The sequence below is a fragment of the Panulirus ornatus genome, chromosome 4, assembly GCF_036320965.1.
Source record: "Panulirus ornatus isolate Po-2019 chromosome 4, ASM3632096v1, whole genome shotgun sequence".
Taxonomy (NCBI): Eukaryota; Metazoa; Arthropoda; class Malacostraca; order Decapoda; family Palinuridae; genus Panulirus; species Panulirus ornatus.
This window is the reverse complement of record NC_092227.1, coordinates 88,023,346-88,044,212: the sequence shown is the minus strand read 5'-3', so window position 1 is coordinate 88,044,212 and position 20,867 is coordinate 88,023,346. Positions and strand designations below refer to the sequence as shown.

The following is a 20,867-nucleotide window of genomic DNA, read 5'->3' as shown; positions in this document are numbered from 1 at the left end:
ACCTTGCTATCTGCCTATCAATCTATCTATCTATCCATCTATATCTTTGGTGCCCATTCCCTTTGAGAACTCCCTCCAGTAGGTGGCCATGGCAAAGAGTCTCCATAACTGCACAACTTCAGTGCTGCTTCTTATTCTTTAGTGCTTCACCCTTAACAGGCCACTGGCAGAAGGCAACTCTAGTGCTGTCTTTTAAGAGGCTTCTACCTAATGTTCCAACATACTACTTCCAGCTAATGCTTCTGCTACTTCTTCCTAATGCTCCTGTCTAATGTTCCTACCTACTACTTCTGTCTATTGCTCCTACCATTTTGCCAAAAGGCAGAGCTAGCACATAGCACTTCCTGCAGGCCAATTTAGAGTTATGAAGAATGAGTTATGTGAGTTAAGCATTATCAAGTGTTTTGTGTGACAAGGAGAGACTGTATGTTTGTGGACAAAATGTCAGCAGTCCATATGTGGGTGAGGCAGAAAGAAAACACAGCTGCCTGGGTCAAAAGAGTGCAACTTGATAACTAGTAGAGTACTGGCTCACTACGCAGCCATCACTAACCTTCCCTGATTATCTTGCTTTTATTCACATTAACTCTCAACTTTCTCCTTTCATACACTCTTCCAAACTTAGATACAAGCTTCTTAAGTTTCTCTCTTGAATCTAACATCATCTCCATGTTGATGCAAACAACTGACTCATCTCCACGGCCCCACAACCCTCAATTGACTGGATATGTACCCCTATCTCCAAGAGCTTTGCATTCACTATCCTCACTGATTCATTCACAGTAAATAGCCATGGTGACATTACACAACCCTACTGCAGACCCAGCTTCACCTGGAACTAATTACACTCTTTTACCTACTTACATGCACACACACCTTACTCTCTTGGTAAAAATTCTGAACTTATTCTAGCAGCTTTCCTCTCACACCATATATTCGTAACACCTTCCACAAAGCATCCCTATTAACCCTGTCTTATGCTTTTTCCAGGGCCACAAATGTTCACATACAAATCCTCTTATTTCTCTAAGTATTTCTCACACACATCGTACATTTCCAAATCATTTGAACTCACTCTCTGTAAGTAATGTCCATACACTTATTCTAAACAAACAAAGGCCCATATGACAATTTTGAAACAGACTTGAGAAGCAACATGTTCATACCTTTATTTTCCTTGTTAGCCTGTGGTATGAGAGCAGGAGGCAGGTATGAAAGGGGTATTCTGTAAGCCCAGTGCTCTGTAATACTACCTTCACTGCACTGGCTTGCATCACTCCGCCTCTGCAATTCCAAAAAATTTTAACAGTAAATTTTGGGTAATAACAGTGACAGTTTCTATAGGTATTTCAGTTCACTTTCCATCACAACTCATTAGTATAATATGCTTCAGAGAGTGAAATAGACTGCAGTGTTATACAAATCTGGTAACAAGCTCTGAGTTCATCTTCACCTGATAAAAAAGGATGTACGCATCAGGTGTAACTACTTGATCTTCTGACGCTGCTTCAACTTTGCTATCATCATAACTATACCACTTGTTGTCAGCAGTGTTCTTGCACATGGCTGAAATAGAATATCTTACTTTTAGAGTCAGCAAATATAATATAATAAAAATCATAAAAACAAATATGATAGATCAACTTAGAGGGTATACATGTCAGAAGTGGAGGGAGTAAGGAAAAATGGGGAGGTGGAATGACAGAGTGAAAGATGTTTTGAAGGCTCAGAGCTTGAACAAGCAGTAGGATGCAAAGGATAGTATAAATAGGGGCCTGACTGATGCGTTATACATGACAGCCACACTTTTTAGCTAAATTCCTTAGCATACAATTTATCTATCTATATCTAACACTCATTCCCTTTAGGAACACCCTCAAAGAGGTGGCCATGGTAAAAGAGTCTCCACAACTGGGGAACTCCAGTGCTGCTTCTCAGCATTAAGTGCCCTATCCTTGACAGGGCACTGGCAGAGGGCAGCTTTAGCACAAAAGCTCCTACCTAATGATCCTACCAACCACATCTACTGAACTTGTCTGACTAAAGTTCCTGCCTGATGTTGCAACCCAATACTTCTACCAAATGCTCCCATCTAATTTTTTTTTTTTTTTTTTTTTACTTTGTCGCTGTCTCCCGCGTTTGCGAGGTAGCGCAAGGAAACAGACGAAAGAAATGGCCCAACCCCCCCCCGTACACATGTACATACACACGTCCACACACGCAAATATACATACCTACACAGCTTTCCATGGTTTACCCCAGACGCTTCACATGCCTTGATTCAATCCACTGACAGCACGTCAACCCCTGTATACCACATCGCTCCAATTCACTCTATTCCTTGCCCTCCTTTCACCCTCCTGCATGTTCAGGCCCCGATCACACAAAATCTTTTTCACTCCATCTTTCCACCTCCAATTTGGTCTCCCTCTTCTCCTCGTTCCCTCCACCTCCGACACATATATCCTCTTGGTCAATCTTTCCTCACTCATTCTCTTCATGTGCCCAAACCATTTCAAAACACCCTCTTCTGCTCTCTCAACCACGCTCTTTTTATTTCCACACATCTCTCTTACCCTTACATTACTTACTCGATCAAACCACCTCACACCACACATTGTCCTCAAACATCTCATTTCCAGCACATCCATCCTCCTGCGCACAACTCTATCCATAGCCCACGCCTCGCAACCATACAACATTGTTGGAACCACTATTCCTTCAAACATACCCATTTTTGCTTTCCGAGATAATGTTCTCGACTTCCACACATTTTTCAAGGCTCCCAAAATTTTCGCCCCCTCCCCCACCCTATGATCCACTTCCGCTTCCATGGTTCCATCCGCTGACAGATCCACTCCCAGATATCTAAAACACTTCACTTCCTCCAGTTTTTCTCCATTCAAACTCACCTCCCAATTGACTTGACCCTCAACCCTACTGTACCTAATAACCTTGCTCTTATTCACATTTACTCTTAACTTTCTTCTTCCACACACTTTACCAAACTCAGTCACCAGCTTCTGCAGTTTCTCACATGAATCAGCCACCAGCACTGTATCATCAGCGAACAACAACTGACTCACTTCCCAAGCTCTCTCATCCCCAACAGACTTCATACTTGCCCCTCTTTCCAGGACTCTTGCATTTACCTCCCTAACAACCCCATCCATAAACAAATTAAACAACCATGGAGACATCACACACCCCTGCCGCAAACCTACATTCACTGAGAACCAATCACTTTCCTCTCTTCCTACACGTACACATGCCTTACATCCTCGATAAAAACTTTTCACTGCTTCTAACAACTTGCCTCCCACACCATATATTCTTAATACCTTCCACAGAGCATCTCTATCAACTCTATCATATGTTCCTGCTATTTCTACCTAACATGTCTACCTTATGTTTCTGTCTAATGTTTACCCACTAATTCTATCTAACGCTCTTACTATTTTGCCAAAAAGCAGGGCAAATGCATAGCGCTCATCGCAGGAAAATCTAGTTATGAAGAACGAGTTGAGTGTCGTCAAAGTGTCATGTAAGACAAAGATATCATCATATGTTTGTTAACAGAGTGCCAACAGTCCACGTGTGGGTGAGGCGGAAAGACAAGACCACTATCTGGGTAAGAGGGGTGCAACCTGAAAACCACTGATGTGCTGGCTCACTAAGCAGTCATCAATAACCCTCCCGATACCCAGGCAGGTAGTACCAGTAATATATATCCCTGGTTGGTGGCTCCCTACCTACTACTACTTACTATTATTCTCTTATCTCAGGATACCACATCCCATGTTAGAAAAATACCAGTATCAGCAAAAACTGAAACAATATATCTATCCAAAGCAAAAAAGAAACCCCTTTTTATAATGCAAAAAGACAGTAATCATGGGTAAAGGTGCCCACATCAAGGTGAGGCTTCATGGGAACAAACAGAAAGTGTCATTTATTTTTCTGCCTCTTGAGATAGAGTGCAGAAAGCTGAAAAAATGCAATAAGTTTAGTGCTGTATGGGCTACCAATGAACATCTGATGGAAGAGGACAGGCAAATATCAAACTAACTAATCCTCATGCGATCATTTATTTATTCATTCATTATACCTTGTTGGTGTCTCCTGCGTTAGCGAGGTAGCACAAGGAAACAGACGAAAGAATGGCCTAACCCACCCACATACACATATGTATACATACACGCCCACACACGCACATATACATACCTATACATTTCAACGTATACATACATATACATACACAGACATATAAATATATACACATGTACATATTCATACTTGCTGCCTTTATCCATTCCCATCACCACCCCACCACACATGAAATGGCACCCCCCTTCCCTGTGTACATGCAAGGTAGTGCTAGGAAAAGACAACAAAGGCCATATTCGTTCACACTCAATCTCTAGCTGTCATGTGTAATGCACCAAAAACACAGCTCCCTTTCCACATCCGAGCCCCACAAAACTTTCCATGGTTTACCCCAGGTGCTTCACATGCCCTGGTTCAATCCATTGACAGCACGTCGACCCCGGTATACCACATCATTCCAATTCACTCTGTTCCTTGCATGCCTTTCACTACTCCTGTATGTTCAGGCCCCGATCACTCAAAATCTTTTTCACTCCATCCTTCCACCTCCAATTTGGTCTCCCACTTTTCTTCGTTCCCTCCACATCTGACACATATATCCTTTGTCAATCTTTCCTCACTCATTCTCTCCAAGTGACCAAACTATTTCAATACACCCTCTTCTGATCTCTCATCCACACTCTATTCATTACCACACATCTCTCTTACCGTTTCATTACTTAATCAAACCACCTCACACCACATATTGTCCTCAAACATCTTATTTCCAACACATCCAACCTCCTTCACACAACCCTATCTATAGCCTATGCCTCGCAACCACATAACATTGTTGGAACCACTTTTCCTTCAAACATACCCATTTTTGCTCTCCGAGATAACATTCTTGCCTTCCACACATTCTTCAATGTTCCCAGAAGCTTTGCATCCTCCCCCACCCTTTGACTCACTTCCACTTCCATGGTTCCATCTGCTGCTAAATCAACTCCCAGACGTCTAAAACACTTCACTTCCTCCAGTTTTCTCCATTTACACTTACCTCCCAGTTGACTTGTCCCTCAATCCTACTGAATAACCTTGCTCTTATTCACATTTACTCTCAGCTTTCTTCTTTCACACACTTTACCAAACTCAGTCACCAACTCCTGCAGTTTATCACCCAAATCAGCCACCAGCCCTGTATCATCAGCAAACAAGTGACTCACTTCCCAAGCCCTCTCATCCAGACTGCATACTTGCCCTTCTCTCCAAAACTCTAGCATTCACCTCCGTAACAACCCCATCCATAAACAAATTAAACAACCATGGAGACATCACGCACCCCTACCGCACACCGACATTCACTGGGAACCAATCACTTTCCTCTCTTCCTACTCACACACATGCCTTACATCCTCAATAAAAACTTTTCACTGCTTCTAGCAACTTACCTTCCACACCATATACTCTTAATACCTTCCACAGAGTATCTCTATCAACTCTATCATATGCCTTCTCCAGATCCATAAATGCTATATACAAATCCATTTGTTTTTCTCAGTATTTCTCACATACATTCTTCAAAGCAAACACCTGATCCACACATCCTCTACCACTTCTGAAACCACACTGCTCTTCCCCAATCGGATGCTCTGTACATGCCTTCACCCTCTCAATCAATACCCTCCCATATAATTTCCCAGGAATGCTCAACAAACTTATACCTCTGAAATTTGAACACACCATTATCCCCTTTGCCTTTGTACAATGGCATTATGCATGCATTCCGCCAATCCTCAAGCACTTCACCATGAACCATACATACATTGAATAACCTCACCAACCAGTAAACAACATAGTCACCCCCTTTTACAATAAATTCCACAGCAATACCATCCAAACCCACCACCTTGCCGGCTTTCATCTTCCACAAAGCTTTCACTACCTCTTCTCTGTTTACCAAATCATTCTCCCTGACCCCTCTCACCTTGCATACCACCTTGACCAAAACACCCTAGATCTGCCACTCTATTATCAAACACATTCAACAAACCTTCAAAATACTCACTCCATCTCGTTCTCACTTCACCACTACTTCTTATTACCTCCCCATTAGCCCCCTTCACTGATGTTCCCATTTGTTCTCTTGTCTTACACACTTTATTTACCTCCTTCCAAAACATCTTTTTATTCTCCCTAAAATTTAACGATACTCTCTCACCCCAACTCTCATTTGCCCTCTTTTTCACCTCTTGCACCTTTCTCTTGACCTCCTGCCTCTTAATTTCATACATTTCCAAGTCATTTGCACTACTTCCCTGCAAAATTTGTCCAAATGCCTTTCTCTTCTCTTTCACTAATAATCTTACTTCTTCATCCCACCACTCACTACCCTTTCTAATCTCCCCATCTTCCACCTTTCTCATGCCGCAGGCATCTTTGTCTCCTTTCCAAGCTCATTTACTCTCACCACCCCAACATTCTCTCTTCTTTTCTGCAAACTTCTACAAATCTTCACCTTCGCCTCCACAAGATAATGATCAGACATCCCTCCAGTTGCCCCTCTCCGCACATTAACATCCAAAAGGGTCTCTTTCACACGCCTATCAATTAACATGTAATCCAATAACGCTCTCTGGCCATCTCTCCTACTTACATATATGCATACTTATGCATATCTCTTTTTAAACCAGGTATTCCTAATCACCAGTCCTTTTTCAGCACACAAATCTTCAAGCTCTTCACCCATTCCATTTACAACACTGAACACCCCCATGTACACCAATTATTCCTTCAACTGCCATTTTACTCACCTTTGCATTCAAATCATCCATCACTATAACCCGGTCTCATGCATCAAAGCTGCTAACATACTCATTCATCTGCTCACAAAACACTTGCCTCTCATAATCTTTCTTCTCATGACCAAGTGCATGGGCACCAATAATCACCCACCTCTCTCCATCCACTTTCAGTTTTACCCATATCAATTAGAGTCTACTTTCTTACACCCTATCACATACTCGCACAACTCCTGATTCAGGAGTAGTGTTACTCCTTCCCTTGCTCTTGTCCTCTCACCAACCCCTGACTTTACTCCCAAGACATTCCTAAACCACTCTTCTCCTTTACCCTTGAGCTTTGTTTCCCTCACAGAGCCAAAACATCCAGGTTCCTTTCCTCAAACATACTACCAATCTCTCCTTTTTTTCTCATCTTGGTTATATCCACACACATTTAGACTCCCCAATCTGAGCCTTTGAGAAGGATGAGCACTCCCCGCATGACTCCTTCTTCTGTTTCTCCTTTTAGAAAGTTAAAATACAAGGAGGGGAGGGTTTTCTAGCTCCCCACTCCCATCTCCTTTAGTCGCCTTCTATGACACGCGGGGAATGCGTGGGAAGTATTCTTTCTCCCCTATCCACAGAAGATCAATGCTCGCATAATATCTGGGGGATACTGTGACTTGTTAGGTGCTGTGTTCCCTAACCTAAGGGAGCAAGCATGCATAAGTCCAACACTCAGATCCAAAGTTCTACCAAATTCACATTCTTGAGGTAGAAAAAAAAAAATGGTGTGATCTTCACTATTGCAGCAAATGCTCAAGAACTGAATCCATGAAATTTTGATTAACATAAAAGTTAATCTTGCTTATTTGCAACCTAAACAAACACATCTTGACACTCATTAAAATCCACACTAGTTATACCACTATGAAAAACAAAAGCAGGCTCATAATGCATGACTGATGTGGATCTGGTCAAGTTTTAAAAGAATAAAAACTATCAACAGATGTAAAATTAACAGGTGGCTTCATTTGTGGGTAATTGGTTTGGCAAGATCTTAATGGAACTACTTGCTTCTGGCATGATTTAGAGTTCAAATAATACCTGTAGGTTTTAGTAGTAGTTTATGTAAGGTATGACAAGATTTGATGTGTGCAAATGAAGCCACTTCATTTGTTCCTGGTGTTACCTATCTAAGACAATAAAGGCAATGAGGTATCAAAAACAACTCTCTTTTGTCAAATCATCTCATAGTCATTCTTGATCATTCTAATACATAAAGTATAAATCTGAAAAGCCATGAAATTTATAACTCACCGGTGTAGTGTCCTCCTTGCATGTCCTTGCCATGATGGTAGCACACCGCATACAGATCATACACATTATCATCACTGTGAGGTATTAACCGCTTTGGTCTTTTCCAAGGAGACCACACACCACCTAATACACTTGAGTCAACACTACTGTTACTATGAGTGTTGTTAGGTTTGCTAGCTACATGTTCAGAGATGTCAAAACCACTTAGTGGAAATCTAACTGCTGTGGAGAGCTTTGATGAATTGCTCTGCAAAGTGCCCTGTCAAAAAGAATAAAAAGAGATTAACTTACCTTAAATTTAGAACTTAGTTTACTTTATTTTACATGAAAGTCATTACGATGATTAAGCTATCAATGCTCCTTGGACCTATTCACTTCCATTTAGTGAACACTATTTACTTTCTTGTGATGCAGGAAAGCAAATGTTCCAGTTATGAATAAACAAACCAGTTTATATAGACAGGTGTATATATATACATGAAGCCCTTACTTGTCTGTTTCTGGTGCTCCCTTACTAACACAGGGAAGAACACACAATTATAGAAAGAAGAGCGCACAATTATAGGAAAAACTTTACCTTCATGCTTCAGGCTACACTTCTATGGAACTCTCACTGTGATTAAGACTATATCTATATCTGTATCTTTACACTGTGAGAAGTGAATAATTCTAAATGCTTATGCAACTGGTAAAGAGAAAAGTGAAGAAAAGAGGCTAGTTTTCTGCATGGAACTGAAGGAATGCTTAGCAAAATTCAGGTGAGGGATCAAGTAATAGTGATAGGGGATTTGTAGGCAAAAGTGCATGATCTGACAGTTGAGGATGTAACTGAGGGTCATGGCATACCCACCGTGATTGAAAATGGTATGCAGCTTGTGTTACAGAAAAGGACTGGTTATTACGAATAACATACATAAAAACAGGACTAAATGTAAGTGGACGAGAGGAATTAGTGGTACATAGGAATTCCTGGCTTAATTCCAAATTGACAGGTGTGCATAACTGATACCCTTGGATGTATATGTGCAGAAAGGGGCAGCTGATAGGTAGAGAGTAAAGGTCAACTTTGGAAAGCTGATTAGTTTCATTTAGTTGCTTTACAATCAAATTTATCAAATAAGTGTATGGAGTCAGAGCTGCCTCTAATACAAGGGCAACACTCAAAGCACTTTGGATAACTGGAAAAACTGTAGAGGAAAAAAATCTTTGGCACATGCATTTAACTGACAATTCTATGGAGTATACTTAACTATTTGTGTTACAAGCATTTTCAAAGACAGATATTACAGTGGTACAAATTATGCTTATGTATTCAATGATGAACTGCAGAACCACTCAATGGGAAGGGAATGTCATCAGTTGTTTTAAGCACAGAAATAAAGATATATGGAGTTTTGATTAGAATGCACACAAACACTCTTTACATGACAATCTTCAAAAATACACAATGTAAGAATAAAAGACTGTTCAATTAAAGAAACCCAAAGGGATATAAAATGGTTAAGAAAGAGGGTAGGTTTGTTAAAGACAACAGTAACTTTTTGTAAAGTGATGCATTGCCATATGTTGTCCAGAAACAGTCTCAAGTAGGGTTCCCATTTCACAGGACAAGATCCATTCACAAAGTAAGTTAAACACAACTAATGCTAATAAACAACCAATTCTAAAAGTCTCAACTTACTTGTCTAAAGCGTTTAAGATGTATAACAAGGATCTGTGGTGCTGACCAAAGCATGAGTCTCTTCACCACCTGCTGCTTGCGGTTACAAGTCGGGCAGTGCCATGCATCACCACACCCAAGCTTCTCTGCTGATGTGTGAAGCTGTGGGGGATCCTTTTCGTCAGAATAATGTATAGTAATATTTATCATAAAAAACATTCAATAGCAGCAAAAAGAAAACATAACTATTTATCACCAATATCTGTTTCCAATTCTATGTAATGAATCAGGTTCATACAGCATCTCAAATCAATAACACACATTTTTAGCCCATGGCCAATGTTAAGGTGAAACATGGACTTTCACAAATGCAAAAAAGCTTCCTACTTTATAAAAAAAAACTTGCACACTATGTTGATGTGTCATGTGAAACAAATGTTTCCATTCACATCCCACCACACATTATACCTTGTGAATACCTGGTGAAGTCTTCAGGAGTCTTCACCCCTACAGCCTGGCCTGATGGGTTGGGTTGTTGGTCCACGAAGCTGTTGGAAGCCATGACTCCCAGACCTACAGAGCCCCCAGAGCCTGGCTGGTCTGGTACACTTTCTAGGTACTTGTCCAGAGCACTCAAAGTTTTCTAAAGTGCATCCTGTGTAGTGTCGAAGAGCTTTTGGCTCTGGCTATTTAAGATATTCTCTCTTTTTGTGCATATCGCATCTCTGGATTTTAGAGTCGGTATTCTAAAGTCTCCCATGCCTACCGTGCAAGCAGGATGTTACTTCCAACTGTAAGTTGAGAACCATACCTTCTAATATTTTTCTAGGTATAGATGATGAAATACCTCTCCCATCTGTGCTCCATGGAGTATAATTCTGCTGCCTTGTGGGGTGATGTTACAGTGCAACAATATCAGTTTGTGAAAGAATTAGCACCTCGAATAATATCATCACTGGCTTTTCTTCCTTTGTCTCGAAGGTCTGCAGGATCCAGCCTACCATCCCTCTGCATGTGACAACATTGTTTTACCATATTCTCTGAAGATTAGGCCTTACACATTATTCAACTGGTTTATGATATTGTCTCTGTCTGTCTGGTATTCTGGGTTGTTTTTGACTTTTTCATTTTCCCCATACCTGAGGAGCTGAAACTGATCACCATTCAAAAGAACGCTGTTCTCAGTTGCCCAGTTCAAGATTTCATTTTCATCTGTAGTTTTTCAGCATCTTCTAATGATGTGATTTAAATTTATACTTATTTTTGTATCATCTGCAAAGGATGATATGAATCTGTGGCTCATGTTTGCATCAATGTTAGATATAAGAATGAGAAACAGGAAGGGTGCAAGTACAGTTCCTTGAGGGACTGAGCTATTTACCATCCCACTGGAGATGGGATGGTTTACAACTCTGTGTTGTGATCTAATAGTTAAAAAGTTGCCTATCCATCTACCAATTTCCAATCATTTCCATCTTTCACACTTTATGTGCAAAAACACCATGGTCAACTTTGTCAAATGCTTTTGCTTGCAAAGTCTATGTAAATCACATCATCATTTTCTTAGTTTTCAAGAGATTCAACAATCCTATCATGATGGTCAAGTTACTGAGTAAGGCAATATCTTCCTGCCCTAAGACCATGTCTTTCTGGGTAATGTAGACTGTCCACCTCCATAAATTCAGACAGCTTGCCTCTTTGGACTTTTTCAAAGATTTTAATGATATACAGTGTTAATGCTATTGGTCAATATTTTTTTTGGAACTGCTTTGCTTCAATCTTTGTGGAGGAGGACGATGTGAGTCAGTTTCAGACTTTCAGGATATCTAATGCTTCTGTTAAAGGTGTCTTACATTTCTTTATAAAGAATGAGTTCAGGCCTGGAGCCAAGAGCATGAGCAAGCTCTATCAATGGCCCTCTCAAAATCATGTGGTGAGGTGTATGTACTAGGGGATTACTGTTTAGGAAGAAGTCAGTTGGGTTACTCTAATGTGATTTTTGACTCAATGAGTACCTATTCATATAACATTTCTTAGAATCTTACTCATATCTCTTGATAGTCAACTGTAAAAATATCTTCCTCTGTTTTATGTGGGCTAACTAGGTTTGTGGTCCTTGTTTTGTTCTGCATGTAAATATAAAATTTTGGATTATTTCCTAGTTCATTAATGGCTTTTTCTTCTTCTTCCTGTGTTTCATATAACAATCTCAGTTTAAGGTTTATGTCCTATAATTCGTTTGATAGGTTTTCTTTCCTTTGCTAGGTGGAAGGTCTGCAATTCTTTTCCTCCTACCATAAATAGTTCATCTTTCTCTTTCTAACCCAGACCTTAGAATATTTACATATTCCTCCTCTGCTTTGGTGCTCAACTGTGTTTCCTATTGTGTCACAGAATTTGTTGTGTGTAGTGTACTTGAATTTACTTACTGACCATTTGCTTGTTTCTTTTAAAAGTGCAAAGGCAAAAATATTGATGCAGGATGGGGGCTTCCTGCCACACTGCTAGGGCTGTTACACAGTGGCTGAATGATAATTAGGTGAATCATTTCAAGGACTGGGCAGGAAATAGCCCCAAAGCCAAATGAAAACATTAGGTCCACTGTGAAGCAACAACTACATGATATGGACACATGTTCTGTACCTAAGCTTGAGGCAGCAATTAAGCAGCTATGAAGTAGTTTTCCCTGGAACTATTCAAGAATTTTACTGACAGCATTCCTAACAGGATACAGGACTCCATCATGAAGAAGTGGAATGTAGCAAAGTATAATTTCTATTGGCAAATGTTACTTACATTTTTTTAGGACACAACCAGCTCGCAACTTAACTTTTGGTGCAAAATGTACCTTCAAACACTGGTATAGGGAAACTAAGGAATGCTAGGGTAATGAATTACCTGCAAACACTGGTGCAAGGAAACTGAAGCACATTGTTGTGGGTTTTCCTTCAGGTCCTTCACACTAGAGTGTACATCCACATGATCAACATCATCAACAATATACCTAAAAAGATAATGGCAGGTATTTCAATAAGTGAGCACAATTCTAGGAGTATATTTTATGCCAAGTCAACATGAAAATATAATCTGAGGTAATATTATATTTCAATACTTAAAACCAAATTGTAACCTTCAACATGTACTCATCTGAACAAATCAGCTGCATACTTCTGAGCCTTCTATTACGTATAACAATATAGAAAGCATGCAGTTCTTGATATTGAATAACCTTTATAAGCGCTGCTGCAAAGGTTACATCCAAGCCTAATGGAGATTTCTACAGTCTATACTCTCACAATTAATGGAAAAGAATCCACAGAGTTTATACATATCACAGCTTTGTACTGTAATTTTCATATACTCAATCTGAAAAGTTCTATCAGCCTACACAAGCAGTGCAACTGAAAGTGGTGTTCTACAAAACAGCCAATCTCAATGTATTATGAAAATACTTTTGGATTCTTATCATATGCAACACTAGTCTAGGTCAAGTAACAGGAAACTAATCACCACTATCACCATCACTTATGCTTTTTCCCATATTCAAAAAGAGATGGTGTATTATCATCTTTACAAAACATTTCATTTAAGAACTATCTCCAGACCTTAAAGATAGAAGGTCTCACAGCAACACAAAATATCCACTTTACAAGATCTTTATAATATGATAAATGTGAAGAAACTGCCATCTACTTATACTAAGAAAGGATGTGTGAAAAGATTGAGGTCTACCTCAAAAGTATGCACAAGGGGGAAAGGAGAACAGCGACATGAGAAGAAAGAATGAAGTTTAAAAGAAAGTATTCAAATATTCATATGCAAATAAGTAGGAAAACTTCAAACCTTGACAGGAGCTAAGTTAAAGAATGTGAAATAGACCACCAAGTTGAGCTAAAGTAAGAATGTGCCCAAATAAAAGAATCAGTAACAAGAAAAACATCACTGCTTTACTTATTGGGAGACTGAAGTCAACCAGTCTACCTACAGCAAATTCAAATAGTTTCAATTTCAGTTACAAAGCAAACTATTCAATCTATCAATCAATATTCTGTTTGTCTGAAAAATTTTCATGTATCTTATCAAACAATTTCAAGTCTTAATACCTACTTTTCTTTGGCTTCTAAAGACCACTGCAGAACAAGCTTAATGTGAGGGGGTCCAGCAGAAGGTTCACAAAGTGCCAAAGCCTGTTCCACACTCTCATGGAACAGTGGAACATCCAAGGCTGGGTCAAGGCAGATCACACAACTTCCTCCATCATCAACACCAATTAGAAACAGTCCACTCTGTTATAAAAGATGAAGCATTGTATTTAATCAAAATCTGATATTTATTTTATACAATTCATTATTTTGAGTTAAAACACTGTAATGAACTGCATCTAATAACAAACACCTGTCTTGATAAAGTGCTATTCTTACATGACAATCTTTATTAATGTAAACTGACTTTTGAACAAAACACAGAATACCTTCTTGTTCCTACAATTTTTCATGTATCACAAAACTGAAAAAAAATAGTTTCAATGAAAGAAATGTATAATAAGAAACAGAATTACTGAGATCATATGTCAATCAATGGAAGGTCAGATGAAGCATTCTCCATGATTTATATTCCACATAGACTTTTCAGCAATGTTGCATAAGACTCAGGCTTGCTTTTTGCACATGAAAATAACATTTGCCACACTACATTAGAGGATCTTTAAAAGAATGCAATCTCTGAAGGAAAGCTTTGAGTCTGAAAATATATGGCAAGCCACAAAGGTGCACTGGTATCATGAAATTGTTCAAAGGAAAAATCCATGACTGAGAAAATACAATCCTCCTTTTCCCACAGTAGTATCTAACGAGTATTGAAAAAAGAAAAAAAGGACTATAAACATTTAGTGATACAGAAAGCTACTCAGTAAACTTAAAAAAAAAAGAAGGAAAATCTAAGATTTTTAATGATTTGATCAAATCCTGCTTTGACAATTTTGGGGGCATCACATACTTAACTGGCACAATTCAATGGACAACTTGCAGCTGTGGCATATTACTGACCTCTGATAAAAGAAATTCAGTAAGGGTATCAGGGAAACTATGGCAAAAACTAATACTGTGAAATGGTATAACAGTACTTAATTTGATATATTTGACAATTCTGCTTCAAAACAATAAAATCATATGATAACTATATACAAAAAATGCATCATAAAGCATTTTTCGTTCTCACACTCGCTACCCTCATAATGAATGTATAAGACTGATTACAATGAAACCTAAGAAAATTATCACTTTGCAAGGTCATATGTATTTATGAATTCTTACTTCCTGTTCAGACGTTAGTGTATCATTGGTAACCATTGTAGTCATCTCCTTGAGAAGCAGCTTTTGCAGATCTACATAGGTGACATCTCGCACCACTTGACTTTGGTACACACCACCAAACCTGAAGCAACAAGGAAAGAATGAAGTTTATCCCACTTATACAACAATGTGGATAATACAATATTTCGTACAAACACATGTAAAGTTCATCCATACTTGACTCCGTCTCACATACACACTCTTTTTATCTTTCTTTCCACTTAATCTTATACAACAATGTGGATAATACAATATATCCTACAAACACATGTAAAATTCATCCATACTTGACTCCGTCTCACATACACACTCTTTTTATCCTTCTTTCCACTTAATCTTTAAATTATCCCTAATGGAGTGTTTGGGAGACTTTACCCCAAAAGCCTGGACTAAGACTGAGTAACTGGTCAACCAAACTGTTGGAAACTGCAGCCCTCATGCCTGACTAGCCCCCACAGCCTTGCTGGTCTCATACACTTTGTAGGTACTAGTCTACTGCACTCTCTCTTAAACTTCTCTACTGTGCATCCCATGCTGTTTCTGATGACAGATGGCAAGGTGTTGAAGAGTCTTGGGCCCTGAATATTTAATGTTTTCTCTCTTTTTGTGCATATGGCACCTTTGTATTTCAGAGGTAATATTTCACAGTCTTCCATGCCTGTCTTGCAAGTAGGATATTATTTCTCAACGTAGGTTGGGAACCTAACCTTTTAGAATTTTCCAGATACAGATGATGATATGCCTCTCCAATCTGCACTCCAAGAGAATAGCCTCAGAGTTTTCAGTCATTCCCAGTAATTCAGTTCCTTTATCAATATGACCAAAAGTTTCAGCATGCGGGTGTGAGGCAGGGCTGTGTGATGTCACCGTGGCATTTTAAGATATATATATATAATATTATATTAAAATTATCATACTCAAACGCTGTCTCCCGCATTAGCAAAGTAACGCAAGGAAACAGACGAAAGAATGGCCCAACCCACCCACATACACATGTATATACATAAACACCCATACACGCACATATACATACCTATACATTTCAACGTATACATACATATACATACACGCGTTTGATGACAGAGTGGCAGATATAGAGTGTTTTGGTCGAGGTGGTGTGCAAAGTAAGAGGGTTAGGGAGAATGATTTGGTAACAGAAAAGAGGTAGTAAAAGCTTTGCAGAAGATGAAAGCCGGCAAGACAGCGGGTTTGGATGGTATTGCATTGGAATTTACAAAAAAAAGGGGGTGACTATACTGTTGACTGGTTGGTAAGGTTATTTAATGTATGTATGACTCAGGGTGAGGTGCCTGAGGATTGGAGGAATGCTTGCATAGTGCCATTGTACAAAGGCAAAGGGGATAAAAGTGAGTGCTCAAATTACAGAGGTATAAGTTTGTTGAGTATTCCTGGGAAATTATATGGGAGGGTATTGACTGAGAGGGAGAAGGCATGTACAGAGCATCAGACTGGGGAAGAGCAGAGTGTGGTTCCAGAAGTGGTAGAGGATGTGTGGATCAGGTGTTTGCTTTGAGGAACGTATGTGAGAAATACTTAGAAAAGCAAATGGACTTGTATGTACCATTTATGGATCTGGAGAAGGCATATAATAGAGTTGATAGAGATGCTCTGTGGAAGGTATTAAGAATATATGGTGTGGGGGGCAAGTTGTTAGAAGCAGTAAAAGTTTTTATTGAGGATGTAAGGCATGTGTACGTGTAGGAAGAGAGGAAAGTGACTGGTTTTCAGTGAATGTTGGTTTTTGGCAGGGGTGTGTGATATCTCCATGGTTGTTTAATTTGTTTATGGATTGTTATGGGGTTGTTAGGGAGGTGAATGCAAGAGTTTTGGAAAGAGGGGCAAGTATGCAGTCTGTTGTGGATGAGAGAGCTTGGGAAGTGAGTCAGTTGTTGTTCACTGATGATACAGTGCTGGTGGCTGATTTGTGTGAGAAACTGCAGAAGCTGGTGACTGAGTTTGGTAAGGTGTGTGAAAGAAGAAAGCTGAGAGTAAATGTGAATAAGAGCAAGGTAATAAAATATTAGGTACAGTACGGTTGAGGGACAAGTCAATTGGGAGGTAAGTTTGAATGGAGAAAAATTGGAGGAAGTGAAGTGTTTTAGATATCTGGGAGTGGATTTGGCAGCAGATGGAACCATGGAAACGGAAGTGAATCATAGGGTGGGGGAGGGGGCGAAAGTTCTGGGGGCGTTGAAGAATGTGTGGAAGTCGAGAACATTATCTCGGAAAGCAAAAATGGGTATGTTTGAAGGAATAGTGGTTCCAACAATGTTATATAGTTGTGAGGTGTGGGCTATACATAGAGTTGTGCACAGGAGGGTGGATGTGCTGGAAATGAGATGTTTGAGGACAATATGTGGCATGAGGTGGTTTGATCGAGTAAGTAATAATGGGGTAAGAGAGATGTGTGGTAATAAAAAGAGTAAGGTTGAGAGAGCAGAAGAGGGTGTTTTGAAATGGTTTGGTCACATGGAGAGAATGAGTGAGGAAAGATTGACCAAGAGGATATATGTCGGAGGTGGACAGTACGAGGAGAAGTGGGAGACCAAATTGGAGGTGGAAAGATGGAGTGAAAAAGATTTTGAGTGATCGGGGCCTGAACATGCAGGAGGGTGAAAGGCGAGCAAGGAACAGAGTGAATTGGAACGATGTGGTATACTGGGGTCCATGTGCTGTCAATGGATTGAACCAGGGCGTGTGAAGCGTCTGGGGTAAACCATGGAAAGTTCTGTGGGGCCTGGATGTGCTGGATGTGGAAAGGGAGCTGTGGTTTCAGTGCATTATACATGACAGCTAGAGACTGAGTGTGAACGAATGTGGCCTTTGTTGTCTTTTCCTAGCGCTATCTCACGCAGATGCGGGGGTAGTGGGTTATTATTTCATGTGTGGCGGGGTGGAAATGGGAATGAATGAAGGCAGACAGTAGGAATCATGTACATGTGTATATATGTATATGTCTGTGTGTATATATATATATATGTATATGTTGAGATGTATAGGTATGTATATTTGCGTGAGTGGACGTACGTATATACATGTGTATGTGGGTGGGTTGGACCATTCTTTCGTCTGTTTCCTTGCACTACCTCGCTAATGCAGGAGACAGCAACAAAGCAAAATAAATAAAAATATATAAGTAGGCTTTCTTTCCTTTGCTGGATGAGTTGTGGCTTGTTTACAATATCTGCAATTCTTTTCCATCTCCTGTATAGTGTTTGTCTTCCTCGTTTTAGCCAAGACTTTTTGTGCATTCTTCTCCCAGGTATATCTTTGTTGCATGTTTGGAGTACCAAAGTGGTCATGTCATTTACACATTCTTCCTCTTCTCTGGTACTCAGTAAGGTTTCTCATTGTGCTGCAGATATCTCATTCATCACATCCTCACTATTCATCCACTTACTATTAAAACTGAAGTTACTGAAAACACCTACACTGTTTCGTGTGTTCTGACTATGCGGTCGAGCATCAAAGTTTGTTTTTACTTCAATCAGGTTGTGATCACAGTATGAGGTGTTTGAGGTATTTGCATCACCTATTCAAGTCTATACTACTTGAGAAGATCAAATCCACGATGTTATTTCCTCAGGTTGGTTGGGTTAGGTTAGGTTCCCTTTTTTGGAAAAGTAAAAACCGGAGGGGAGGATTTCTAGCCCGCCACTCCCTCCTCTTTTAGTCGCCTTTTACAACACACAGGGAATACGTGGGAAGTATTCTTTCTCCCCTATCCCCAGGGATAACAAGAGAATATACATGTACTAAACCAAACTTCACCACAGCTGAGGAAACAAGGAACAGTTGATCAGATAAATATGGAAAGGTTGACTAGAACAGTAAAGTAACCCATCCCTCTACCTGGCAAAGGACATCAGGTCAGCTACTGCTTTCTTATGTTTGCCACATTTCAACATAATTTCACTGATATCTAATCCATACACTCCTTCATTACATTTATGGTGCTGTTAACTCTAACAAGAGAGGAGTTAATAACAAGCCTCTCTATAAGTGACACACGTGTAAAAAAACTTGACACTCCAATTTACTGGATGTGAATAATCTATGTCTGAATATTGGGCTTGATTTCAAGAATATTTCTAACGCTGAATCCTTTCCTTTAAGGGTATACCCATTTTGCCAATATACATCCTATTACAGACTTAACATGGAACAGAGTAGACAACTGATTCTTCATTAGATGATGGGTTTGTTCTTTATTAAGGGATGCTGTATAGTGCTTTCATACTTAACAACAACAGTGTTTCAACATACTAGTTAAGAGGTGAGAATTCCTATGACAGAGTAGAAGCAAAATATTTTTTGTTGTTGAATTTGTCTTCCTTTTCATTAATAGGTTTTTCTTCCTTTTTTGTATGTGTCAAAAACCTTCTCAAGGATCATTAAATTTTCATGCAATATCATAAATATGATCAGTTTCTTCAATTAAAAATTCAAGATCACAAATTCTTAGGTCCTTTGGAACATACCCATAAAAATATAAATATTGACAGAATCATAATGGTTTGAGAAATGATGAATGAATGCAACAACTTGGGTAGAGTTCCTATAAACTTTGAACCCAAGATCCCAATCTGATCTTAATATCAAAGTGTATTATCAGTCTAAAAAAGGTAATGAATTATCATTGTTGAATCCTACCTGATCAAATCAATAGCATCATAAACATAAATGAAGGCACGTTTAAATCAGAAAATACCTAAATACAGTCTCTAGTGAAATGTAGCAAAATTAAGAAAGTAGTAAATAATCTAACATCCCTTGCCAGTTAGAGGGACAGGTAACTTTATCATTCTGGTCAAGCTTTCCATGTTTCTCATATCAATTGTTCCTTGCTTCCTCAGCTATGGTGAAGCCTGGTCTTGTATATATTCTCTTGTTCATACTGATTTCGTATCCTTGAAATGGCTTGAATACAGCTGAAAACTTGGAGCATCTCTGTTTATTCTTCTAGCGACTCGTATACTTATGTATGCCCCTCTTTTTTAGCCAGATATTTCAGATCACCCCATTTTAGAAAGTTAATACAAGGAGGGGAGGTTTTCCGGCCCCCCGCTCCCGTCCCCTCTAGTCGCTTTCTACGACACGCGAGGAATACGTTGGAAGTATTCTTTCACCCCTATCCCCAGGGATAATATACATATATATATACATATACACATACACACACATACACATACATACGCACATATACACACACACACACATACATATATATACATATGAAAAATGTAAGAAACAATTTAGAAAACTGAAACTTCTAGCTTGAAATGAATGAAAAAAATGAATGTCACATAATGGTTCAACCTCTGGCTATGGAAAAAAGGAAATGTATAATTTATTTACACAAACGTCAATAGCAGTTCTCATCAATTTAACCACTGTATCAATAAGCTTCAATGTCTAAGCTACATTTTTCTCCAATTTCACTATTTTCCTTCACATTTTCAATTGTGTCTGAAGGTTCTACTTCAAGAGTGATTGTTTTTCCAGTAAGGGTCTTCACATCTTGGTTACATCCACACACATTTAGGCACCCCACTCTGAGCCTTCGAGGAGGATGCTTTACTTGTGGTGCTGACTTCCCGTAAACGGTGGTTGTTTAATTTGTTTATGGATGGGGTTGTTAGGGAG

General features: G+C 39.3%; 1 protein-coding gene across 1 annotated transcript in view; it reads right to left on the bottom strand.

Moving 5' to 3' along the window:
• LOC139746185 (uncharacterized) overlaps positions 1 to 20,867 on the bottom strand; it is a 248,172-nt gene that overhangs the window by 9,378 nt on the left and 217,927 nt on the right. Inside the window, exons 7-13 of the mRNA XM_071657107.1 lie at positions 15,162 to 15,282; positions 13,957 to 14,135; positions 12,748 to 12,853; positions 9,871 to 10,011; positions 8,190 to 8,448; positions 1,454 to 1,566; positions 1,167 to 1,284 (exon numbers count right to left, since the gene is read on the bottom strand). Of these exons, the coding sequence (XP_071513208.1) occupies positions 1,167 to 1,284; positions 1,454 to 1,566; positions 8,190 to 8,448; positions 9,871 to 10,011; positions 12,748 to 12,853; positions 13,957 to 14,135; positions 15,162 to 15,282 (1,037 nt within the window). The remainder of the gene's footprint in view (positions 1 to 1,166; positions 1,285 to 1,453; positions 1,567 to 8,189; positions 8,449 to 9,870; positions 10,012 to 12,747; positions 12,854 to 13,956; positions 14,136 to 15,161; positions 15,283 to 20,867) is intronic.